The following is a 12,292-nucleotide window of genomic DNA, read 5'->3' on the forward strand; positions in this document are numbered from 1 at the left end:
AGCAGTCTTTCAGTTTACAGATCATGTACTGACCAGGATATGTCCTAGGATGAAAATTTCTCAATAATCATCCCTCTTGAAGAGTTTTATACAAAATTCCTCACTAGTGAATTAAAGGTGAATTTTGAGGGCTGCAATGATATTATGAAGATCTTTCAGAGTTTTACAAATACTTGGAATTCATGGGGAATACAATATTTGTTCTGGGTTAGTAAGATCTCTGCACAATCTAAGATTGTAGTGTCCAGTGTTGAGTAGTAAATAATACTTCACATGTAGTAATGTAGTGAGTTGAAAATATTCATTTTAAACAGGTCAAGTCTCAATGCCCACACATCTGTTATTCTGCATGTACAATATTCAAAACATTATTTTGCATATACTGAATAAGAATTAACAGCTGTGAACAATGCCATTAGAATTTACTTTGGAGGAGCTCACTACCCTCATTAGTAACCAGCTTTCTGGGCCCCGTGCCCTGGTTTTCCTCCTTGGATACCACTGCCTCTCCCATCCCTCTTGTTTAGAGCTCTCTTCAAAAGCCATCTCTTTGACCAAATCTTTGACTACACCTCCTAGTATGTCCTTTTCTAGTTCAACATTCAATTTTGTCATATTATACCTTTGTGAAGTATAAAAGTGCTGTATAAATGCAAGTTACCGTTATTGAATGAAACAAAAGATGCACTGCAATATTTTCTTTATACCAGATATCAAGTTAAGAAAGAACTCGCAATTTTGCAATGAAAAAACATCTTTCAATGTTTCAGGACATCTCCAAGTACTTCACAGCCAATGAATTATACTTAGAGTGTAGTTACTATTGTTTTGTGACAAATGTGACAGCCAATTTGCCCATAGCAAAGTCCACAAACAAGAGTGCGACATAAGGCAAATTAATCTATTTTGGTGTTGTTGCTTGTGAGCTAAATGTTGGCTAGAACACAGAGAACATCATTGCTCTTCTTCAAATAATGCCACAAGATCTTTCGTGTCCATTGGACTAGGCATTTCAGTTTAAGTCTCGCCCAAAAGATGACACTTCCAACAATGCATTCCTCCTGCAACACTGCACTAAAGCATTGGCCTGGATTACATATTTGGCTCCTGCAGTGGGATTCAGAAGTGATGTTACTGATCCAAAGTGACCCCAGTTAGGAATTTGACTGGAAGTGATAGGCTGAAGTTGACATGGGCTAAAACTCAGTATTTTGTTTCAGGTGTGACAGTAAATATTCGTTCCAGCCATCTAGACAAATTTCAATATATGATGAGCTCAAAATTTCAATAATCAAAAATATTTGCAAGGATACTTCAAGAGTTTTGCCATTACCATGGTCTGGAGATGTGTATTGGTTTTCATTGGTCGTCTGAGTTTTGTTTCCTGCAGCAGAGGATGTGTAATCTTTCTCCCACCTATGTAGCTGCGCAGATACAGGGACTACAGGAATAGGTGACAACTTTTCTCTCCATTTTGTACCATCTTCTTCTATTAATGTCTTAGTTATCCTGTGAAGGCAATTTGCATGGTTACTGAAAACAATTTAAATTGTCTAAAGGATATTTCTAGGAAACACACTTTAGTGTAAATTTTCTAGTAGCACAATGCCAATTTTAGAGCATAAATTGGGAAAACCTGACTGTAAAATTGTGCAGAGATCCAAACTGCTCGATCTCCACACAATTTTCTATTCAGATATGCACAGGCTCCAGAAAATATTTGCCAGTTTGTAGGTGGTTTTACGAATTTACATCATAATGTCAAACATCTTTTTCCATCATTTCATGATACAAAAAATAGCAACATGAAACATGGTTCCAGTTGCTTAGATAGAGGATAAATAACACCAAGATTGAGCAAATTCCTATTTCTGGACTTTAACGGACATAGGCAGACACAGCGTATGTGTTCTCTCTCTCTTGCACTAACAACTGATTTGTATCTGCAGGTAATCTTGCCAGTAGAAGACTGGAAGTGAAGACAGGGAGAGGATGATCATTGTTTGCCTCTATTTTTTTTTAGACCCAGCTTTCAGATAAGTGCTCATTGCTCTCAGCTTTTCTGTGGCAATTTGCCTGTTTTCTGCTCTTCTTGTTCCCTTGTGGTTGCTCCTTACACTACCTCACTTTCTCCCTAGCAAAATACTGCGGATGCTGGAAATCTGAAACAAAAACAAATAGCTGGAAAAACTCAGCAGGAGTCAGCAGCATCTGCGGAGAGGAATACAGTTAACATTTCGAGTCCGTATGACTCTTCATCAGAGCTAAGGAAAAATAGAAATGAGGTGAAATATAAGCTGGTTGAGGGGGGTGGAACAGGTAGAGCTGGATAGAGGGCCAGTGATAGGTGGAGGCAAAGAAGAGATTGCCAAAGATGTCATAGACAAAAGGACAAAGGGGTGTTGATGGTGGTGATATTAACTAAGGAATGTGCTAATGGTGACGTTAAGGGTAGAAAGCAGGACGAGCAAGTGACAGATAGCCCTAGTGGGGGTGGGGTGGGGGGAAGGGATCGAAATAGGCTGAAAGGTGGAGATAAAACAATGGATGGAAATAAATTTAAAAATAATAGAAATAGGTGGGAAAAGAAAAATATATTAAAGTAGTATATTAAAAAAATTATAAATTATTGGAAAAAAGGGGATCGGAAAGGAGGTGGGGGTTGAGGAGAGAGCTCGTGATCTGAAGTTGTTGAACTCAATGTTAAGTCCGGAAGGCTGCAAGGTGCCTAACTGGAAGACCAGACCAAACGCAGACACCTCAACCCCCTCCCACGGCACCTTCCCATGCAAGAGAAAAGCTCTACAAACGTAACTTCTAAATATTTGAAAATAGAATCAATGTAGTTAAAATAGGCTTTTAAACAGATACTATTTCCTAGTTGATAGTTTTTCAGTTTTAAGAATATTTAAAATTCCAGAGTGAGGAAAAGCTATTTGACTCATGTATCAGCTTGATCCAGACTCTGGGCATGATTACCCACACCAACTTTTGTTCTCCTGATTTAAGGATGAATAAGGTTCTAATATTTCAAGGGAGGGAGCAGGGGTTGTGGACCAGATGTTCAGTTGAACTTAATGGCAAGATCTCATTCAAAATTTCAAAAAATCTCTGTTCCCTAGCCAGCACCCAGATTGAGAGGCTGATTGGCTGTTTAGCAGGAAGGTCAGCAGCATAAGGCTGTAGACAGGCACTGGAGAGGAGGGAGAGATTGTGGGGAGTGGAGGAAGACAGGGAGCAGATCATGGGCTGGATAGAAGATCAAAGACCATAGAGAACAGTGAGGCAGACACTGCATTGAGGGCACTGCCTAAAGAGGGAAAGGAAACAGGTTAGATTGGTGGGAGTGAGTGAAAACACTCCTACTCCTCCTCGCCCACATGCAGCAATGTGTAGACACTTAACTCTGGATCCAGCCCTTCCCGCTTTTATTCAGCTGCTGGTTTCCCAAGCCCTGGGCCCACAGACGTTAAAAGCATAACTGTGGTTAAATTTGAGGAATGCAGCCTCATTTAAATTACAGACTTGTCTCAGGACAGCGGGTTATTTCCCCAACCTCCATCATTAAAACTGGAAGTAGGCGCATTAGAATCGGGTGTCAGATTTTTGGATTTTCAACCCCCCCTGCCAAACTACCCTGTACGAGTTTTGTGTTGAAAAGTACATCAAGCAAAGCTGCTAATAAGATGCTTAACTTTCAATCCCCTTTCTCAACGTATATCAATCCAATTCTTTTGAAGAGACCAATTGACTCTACCATCTTTCTTATCTGTAAGTCTGTTCCATACGTTCAGTTTTGTAGTGATAAAAGCATTTTTTGAATCTCTAACCTTACATGAACTTATGAATTTTGTATTTATGTCATCTAGCATTATGTCCATGAAATCAAATAGCTTGTTTACTTCAGCTGATCATTTATTTCGAAGAAATATACATTGTCTCGCAATCATTGATTACTCCAAAATCCCTTTGTGTCTGCCAGTACAGGTCCTTTCATACTGCATACTTGTTTATCAATAACCAATCCTATATGCGTTATTCATGTTAAAGTTAGCCACAGTATTTTTATAGTAATAACTTACAATTGATGATGAAAAATCTCCCTCATATTGTCACAGATCTACTGATGGAATTAATGGGGGTGAGTGTCCAGTTCTGCCCCTTCTTGGCCTCATCAGGACCCTATATTTAGTTGCAGTCCCTGGGCATGGTAACCTTAGGCTCATGCATCAATCTGCCTGAGTTTGAAGGAAAGCCCATCCCTCTCTGCAGGAATGTCATTTTTTGAGACGAATCACCAGGCTCCACCAGCAATCTTGCCGTCTCTGTCCAGCACAGTTGATATTAAGTACACTTAAGATGGCAGAGTGGGATTTCTGGAATTTCCAGCGCAAAGTACCTTGTAATTTATTTCATTTAATTTGTATTTTTTAACCCTTAAAAGCAGATTAGTGATTAAAACTTTAACTGTACGCAAAATTGACATGTTTGAATTGCCAATCTACGTTAATACAAAGAGAAGATTAACAGTCCTCCATTTCTGGATAAGATATTAAACCAAAGCCCAATCTGTCTGCTCGGGTGGATAGTAAAAGTCCCACTGCACTATCTGAAGAACAGCAGGGAGATTCTTGCAATGATCTTTCCAATATTCTCCCTTCAACCAACATCGCTATAAATAGACTGGTATTAAGTGCTGTTTGTTGGACCTTGCAGTGAACAAATGGCTGCATGCTTTTACATATTACATATCCTGTGTAATCCTATACGGGACAGAGAAAGGCCATTTGGCCCAAACAGTCCATGCTGGTGTTCATACTTCACTCAACTGCTCCCCTACATGGCCTTTGAAAGTAATCTATTACATGTGAAGTGCTCTGGAACATCTTGAAACATGAGTCTGTTTCTGTTTTGCTTTCCAGCTGTGTCTCTTCTATAAAGGTGTTTTACTGTTCGAGCATGTTTATAATAAACCCAGTCTTTAATTTCATATTATTTGCATTTATAATGAGTAGTGTTCCCTTCAAGTACCAACCATCCTAACCAAAATCTTTTGTTTATAAAGATTAGTCTTACACAACCTATAACAAAGAAGGGCAGTTATAGTTGAGGATCCTTAACTTTAACTCCCTAACTTCTTATAAGAAAATAAACCTCAAAATTCAGGGAAAGAAGTCTACCAAAAAGCAGGAGATGGGTAAGTAGGAGGCTTCCTGCCAGTCTAGAGTTTATTATAAACCTCCTCATCCTTATTCTTAATTTTCTTACCGACAACAAAGCACAAATAGTGGTGATCTACCCGAGGGCAGGTTTCTCAATTTTCCATGCCTTGCGCTCCTTCGGTTCCCTCTAAGTTGCTTGTAACACCCTCCTATTTTCAACTTCAGTGAGAAATGAGCAATATGATAAGGGAAAGAATACATGAGGTAGTTTCCTATTGCCTTCCTCATGTGTGCGTAAAGGAAACACAAGTCCTCTTCCCAAAGAATTCTCTGTCTGAAAGGAGCAGTTGTCCCTTGAGGTTCTAGCTCTTCCACCATCACCACCGTTAATTCACTGGTTCTGCCATTGGCCATGGCTCATAACCCTGAGCATGGGACATTTACCTGGGCCTGGGGCAGAGAACAACCACCTCCTGAGGTCTCAAATGACCCTGCTACACAAAGCACAGGTTAAACAGGAAGAGAAACCTGCTTGCAGCAGTGTCGGCTTGTGTCCTGCCTCAGCTTCTGGTTATTTGGGCCCAGAGATCTGTTTTCATAAGAAGTATGCCTTTCAGCGCATGAAGCATTGGAATAGGCCTGCGAGACCGTACAAAGCAGCATGCCTTTAGATGATGATCTGGTTGGAAACATCTTTTAGCTTCATGGCAGTCTTAAATCGTTGTTATCCCAGTGGAGCATGTAGCAATTTCACAGGCAGCTGCAATGGGATTCTTGGCCTGTGCCAGAGGCCCTAAAGCAATTCATCTTCCTCCTATGAATGCTTATGTTTCTGCCATAGAAGCCTGACTGAAATAAGCTTTTCCTTCCAATGTTAACGGATTTGGAGATTGATTAGAGAGACCAACGAGTCAGAGCTTCATGCGTTTGATTTTTGCCATCAGTTCTGCAGTTGCATTGATCAGTGGCCACAGAGAGACAGCTCCCAGTAGTAGATGCATGGCTGGAATGGGCATAGATGGTGGTACTGTCTCTTAAGCTGTAAATGCCTCCAACCTATTCCTCCAGTCCCCTCCAAAGTGTGCATAAGTTCTAGAAAGCACATGAGTGAACTGCCCACATAAAAGCAGAAGTGGCACATCCTGAAACCGATTAATCTCAAGACTCAGTTGCACTGAGGTGACGGTCATCTCAGTCTCAAGAGATGACCCTCACCTATACATATTGAGCAACCAGTTACCTCACATCATCCTACATGGAGATAGAATCTGTATGAAGCAAGAAACTAGGTATAAGACTTCACGCATCACACAGTTACCAATGAGAAATGTTGTGGAAGCAAAGCCTAGATACACAACAGGTTTGTGTATTAATAACCTGGTTATGCTGAATTTTAGGTGTACACAGAAAAGTCTGTTGCATGTTTCACAAACAACATAGCTGTGAGTTACATGAAAAATGTAAGGTGTTGCATGTGACTGCATATTTCTAAGGGCATAGGATGTATACAGGATGACTAAAAATGTGGCTACATTTCCAACTTAAAAGGTGTCATATTGTTGAATGGTTCTAGCCTTTGGAAATAGGTTCTCCTCTGCAGGGCTTTCAGGATACGGCTACTCCCATTTGGGGTTTCCCTTGCTGTGCTTGGGAGCCATCCTTCGCCAAAGCATAGTTTCACAATGAGCACCAGATTATCATTATCTTGAAATAATTGTTAAGCAGTGCACCCTCAGTTCTCAGCACTTGTAGTATTGCTTCAACATGCATGCTTGGTGACTAGTTGGTATGTAATTTATATCATGGCTGCCCATTCCAGCAATGCCTCTGCTACTGGGAGCTGCCTCACTGCGGTCACTGATCAGTGCAACTGCAGAACTGGTGGCACAAATCAAATGCATGAAGCTCTGACTCATTGATTAGAGAGAGCAATCTACAAATCTGTTAAAATTGGAAGAAAAAGCTTATTTCACTCAGGACTCTGTGGCAGAAATGTAAGTATTCATGGGAGGAACATGAATACTGGTGTATTTGGATTGCACAGATATAAGCCACATTGCTGAGGAAAGCCTTGGTTTTGCAATGGCTACTCCTTGTGCCAGGATTTTCCTTCGCTATTCTACCCTAAATTGAGCAAGATAGTGGCAGAAACAGGAGGACAATCAGGCAGTGAGGCAACCTAATGCCTCCAAATCCTAAACTTAATTTTGTTATAACAATGCAGATTATGGGCAATATAGTAGAAGATAGATAGAAGCAGACTGTCTGCAGTAGAATAGGGATGAAGAATATGGGATCATAGGTGCAAGATTAAACATTAGTGATGTGGAAAAGAGGGTAGGAGAAATGTCTTTACATAGATAGTTGAAAACCTGGAATTTACTTCCATGGTGAATGGTTGTAGCAGACTGTGGATACAGAAACATCAATATTCAAGATTGAATTGTCTTAAGTGGATGAGGAAAAGTAAATGGTGGGATTCTGGAACAGGGTGGATAAATGTGAGAATTGTTTGCTCATTTGGAGAGGTAAATGCTGATGGATTGGTTAAGTTGAATATATTTTCTTCCCCCTTCACCTTCAGGGATTGCTGCTGCCATCCCTTTACTGCCTGCTGTATGCGAATACTGGTGAAGAGACGGGGCCTCATTTTCCTCCTGTCTGTCCCTCTTTAAGATTACTGAAGTCAAGATTGGTGGTCGTCTCAAGAGTCAGGATGGGAAGATCCCAAAATATCTTTATGGAGGGAGAGAAGGCCTAATAACAGCCTTTTATTCTCCCCCAGCTTGACCCAATTAATTACCTCTTAAGGTATGGTGGATTGCCTTAAAACAAAAGCATTATAACAACAGCCTGGGAAGTTTGCACTGACTTCAGAATGCATTGCTGATGGTTGCAAATTAAATGAATATTTAGAAAGTATTCATATAGGTAGTGAAATATGCGAAGGGGTATAATGGGCTGTATGAATGCAGCCTATAAAATTGCATAGCTCCTGTTGGTTGACAAAGGAAAATGAAGTTGCTTGCAAGAGCAAACAGGCATTAGTCATTTGCTTTATACATCTGATTGGTTTATGACATTGATGTCCCCAGTGAAATCCTGAATGATCCAGTTAAAGTTAAAGGTAACTCTAACCTTGACATTCATTTGCACTGTTTGCCTGTAAAACAGTTTGGCTGCAAGTTTGCTTGGAGCATATAGCATAACCCTGTCATGGCATTCCTTGTAAATCACTGTGGCACATGCCTCTGTCTAGGTTCTGGTGTGGGTGAGTGTGGAGCCGTTGGGTGCAGCCTGAAATTGCTCCATCTATCCTACTGTTTAGAGTGGCTTACATTTCCCAACTGAAATGTAAGTGATGTGAGGAATGGAGGGGGTATGATTTGATCCTCCCCAGTTTTGATTTGGTAATGCCTAACATAAAATTAAAAATCTGCCATGCTGTCTCCAAAATACAGACCTACAGCAGTACTGTAACGTTGCCATCAAGGCAATTCACTTGGCAGCACCTGGTTCCCATGCTACAAGTCTTGTATAACCATAAACAATGTCATAGGAGACCAATATATTGCAAAACAGAGCATATCCTCTGTAGATCTGTGTTGAAGTCTCTTGGCAATATAACCCTAATACTCTATTTACTTTGCCACTAGCTAAGACATCAAAAGTGACATCCTAGTCCCTTTTTACATATCCTTGTGCTAATGATACTCAATCCATTGTATGCCAATGTAGTATTATTTATTTCTTAATGTGCAATACTTTACATTTATTTGTCAGTATAAATTTACTTTACCATTTGAATTTCCCAATCACCTTGTTATGCATTTGAAAACCATCATTTTCAGACAGGCAAAAATGCATCCTCCCAAAGGGATGAGAATACTGGAACTCAAGTTCACAATAATGTGATTGAGAGGCTAACACAAGCCTACAGTAATGTTCAATCAGAACTTTATCTTTGAGTTTAGCTGATTGTCAAGCAACCATTGCAGTTGTTTACTTTATCCAGATGCAAATCATATGTGCCTTGGGATTTCAGCCAGATCAACTTTCCCAGCATATCTTCTAATACTGTCAAAGACACTGAGAATCTTGGCATTCCCAAAGTAATTATTTTACATGGTATTTATATAAATATTTCAGGCAGAATTTCCTTTCAGGCCAAAAGGTCGAAAACTCAATAACAATGGATGGATGCATACTCTTACTTTCCTACGTACACATCACTTTCAATACAAACTTTGTGTGACTCATTGCCCTTACCCTGCGTGGAATGGTAAAATAAATATTGAATCACATACTTTAATAAATACTTTTATTACATGAGGCCAAAATGCAGGATTTAAGGACGGTGTCATGAACAGATATTGTCTATAACGTCATTGGAAATTATTTTTAAATTGGACTTGTAGTAGGGTCTGTCTCTGTGTGTGTGTCAATGTGTGTCATAACTGGAGTAAGGCCAGCTAGTCTGGATGCTTTGATGTATAGTAGTTTGAATATTAATTAGATAAACGCAAGGAGTAAAAGGTAAAGTGCAATTTTCAGTTGTTAAATGAACAATTCAGAAGAATGCGTAAAATCTTGCACTTGGCTGACAGACACCAAGCAATCTATTTTTTTTTCCCACTAATAAAATTGGTGGAATGAAAGGATTATTATGAGAGGTAAAATATAAAAAAAACTAGTAATACAATGGAAAATTTACATTCAAAGGAGAAGCTAGGTATAAACCAAAAGGCTTTTGTGTGTGTGTGGGTCAGAGGCATTTAAGGTCTAACCAGCCTGTAAGCCAAGGACTGTGTCTGCAAATGAAAGAAATTGAAATGAACCTCATTTTGAATTAATAAGGTCAAATGTGCTTTGCCTGGTGTCTGTTTAAAGTCTATGGGTTATTAAAATATAAAAACAAAAACCTGCGGATGCTGGAAATCCAAAACAAAAACAGAATTACCTGGAAAAACTCAGCAGGTCTGGCAGCATCGGCGGAGAAGAAAAGAGTTGACGTTTCGAGTCCTCATGACCCTTCAACAGAACTGAGTAATATTAGGAGAGTGGTGAAATATAAGCTGGTTTAAGGTGGGGGGGAGAGAAGTTGGGGGGGGGGGGGTGGTTGTAGGGACAAGCAAGCAGTGATAGGAGCAGATAATCAAAAGATGTCACAAACAAAAGAACAAAGAGGTGTTGAAGGTGGTGATATTATCTAAACGAATGTGCTAATTAAGAATGGATGGCAGGGCACTCAAGGTACAGCTCTAGTGGGGGTAGGGTGGAAAGACTAACAGGGCATAAAAGGTATAGATTTAAAACTAATGGAAATAGGTGGGAAAAGAAAAATCTATATAAATTATTGGAAAAAACAAAAGGAAGGGGGAAGAAACGGAAAGGGGGTGGGGATGGAGGAGGGAGTTCAAGATCTAAAGTTGTTGAATTCAATATTAAGTCTGGAAGGCTGTAAAGTGCCTAGTCGGAAGATGAGGTGCTGTTCCTCCAGTTTGCGTTGGGCTTCACTGGAACAATGCAGGTTATTGTTGCCTTGGTGAAGATTTACCTGGGAGTGATAAATTTGGGGATTTGTTTAAAAGTTATTATGGTAGTAATTTGTAGACATGTGTATGTGTTTAATTTGTTATTAAATTAATAAACGTTTAATTTAGTTTTATATATAAAAAACCTCTTGAAGCTTGGTGGGTTTTATTCCTGAATTCAGAGCTGCATCTCAAACATGCCAATTGAAAATATAGGTCATCACAATTGTTCAAGTTTCTCTCTGGGATTCAAACAACTCCACCTTTACCAACTGCTATGTCATAACAATTGGGGGCTTTTGGCAGGATAATATTTACAATTCCTTGATTTGTTTGGAAATGGTGAATCTTAAGGTAACAAGTTCGAGATGCACTTTGAATTCAGGACTTAGCGAGGTACTTTGGATGTGGTGAGACTGCAAGATGGCTTTGGCAATTGCTAAGACTTGTCTGGGAGTAGAAGATATAACTCTGATTGGGTTGGAAAAAGTAACCAAAAGTAAGTTAATAAGAGTTGGCAGAGCAGTTCAAATTGGGGTTACCTGCGGGGGCTAGGAAATCCAATATGATTAAAAGTATAGCACAGCATCTACAGTTGGAAGTGAGTCACAGCTGGAGGTAGTGAGACTTCAGTTACAAATGAAGATGCTTAAATTTGAACAAGCAAAGGAACTGTTTAAACTTGAATTAGAAGCAAAGGACAGAGAAGTGGCTTTTAAGAGGGAACAGGTAGAAAGGCAGGAGAGAGAAAGAAAACAGGAAAGGGAATTAGAAATTGTGAAGATGGAGAAGGAGGAAAGAGAAAAAGAGAGAATTCCAACTGAAAATGTTGGCAGTTAAAAAAGAGATGCCAGGAGGTGAGGAAGGACTTATTTCCAGAGTAGAACCCAGTGTGGGAGATGTTTAAATTTGTAGAAGCGCTTCCAATGTTTGAGGAAAAAGATATTGAAGCAATCTTTATTTCATTTGAGAAACTAGCTAAACAGATGAAATGGCCACAGGAAAACTGGACATTATTATTAGTCTAAGTTACTGGGTAGGGTGCATGAGGTAAATGCTTCGCTATCAGAAGAAATGTCGGTGAATTATGATGTGATGAAAAAAGCTATTTTGAGTGCACATGAGTTGGGTCCTGCAGCATACGGACAGAAATTTAGGAATATGAGAAAACAACCTGGGCAAACTTATATTGAGTTTGAAAGAGTAAAACAAAGTAATTTTGATTGGTGGATATGGGCGTTAAATATAGAGACAACGTATGCAGCTCTTTGGGAAGTAATTCTTTTGGAAAAATTTAAAGATTCAATCCATTTGGTAGTGAGAACTCATATGGAGGAACAGAGGGTGATTGTGTAAGACAAGCAGCAGAGAAAGCTGATGACCATGAGTTAGTTCATAGAGCTAAACCTTTTTTTCGTCACCCTTTCAAATTGGAAAAGGATAAAAAGTGGGAAGGTGAGAGGAAGGTAGGTGGTCAGGGAAGAGAAGGAATAGCTGGAAGTTCCCAGGAAGTTTTTTCTCAAAATAAAAAAGGAAGGTGCTGAAGGTAAAAGTGACATTCGAAAATTGAGGTGTTTTCATTGTAATAAAGTGGGG

The 12,292-nt window shown here is 39.6% G+C and overlaps 1 protein-coding gene across 5 annotated transcripts in view; it reads right to left on the reverse strand.

Annotated features, from left to right (window-relative positions):
* LOC144679535 (sperm-associated antigen 1-like) overlaps positions 1-12,292 on the reverse strand; it is a 503,898-nt gene that overhangs the window by 410,391 nt on the left and 81,215 nt on the right. For all 5 annotated transcript variants that reach the window (XR_013576361.1, XR_013576360.1, XR_013576363.1 and 2 more), the window contains exon 14: positions 1,334-1,509. Coding sequence is in view for 1 of the 5 variants with exons in the window: in XM_078540025.1 (XP_078396151.1) it covers positions 1,334-1,509 (176 nt within the window). In the remaining 4 variants the exon portion in view is untranslated. The remainder of the gene's footprint in view (positions 1-1,333; positions 1,510-12,292) is intronic.

This window comes from Cetorhinus maximus, chromosome 4 (assembly GCF_964194155.1).
Source record: "Cetorhinus maximus chromosome 4, sCetMax3.hap1.1, whole genome shotgun sequence".
Lineage (NCBI taxonomy): Eukaryota > Metazoa > Chordata > Chondrichthyes > Lamniformes > Cetorhinidae > Cetorhinus > Cetorhinus maximus.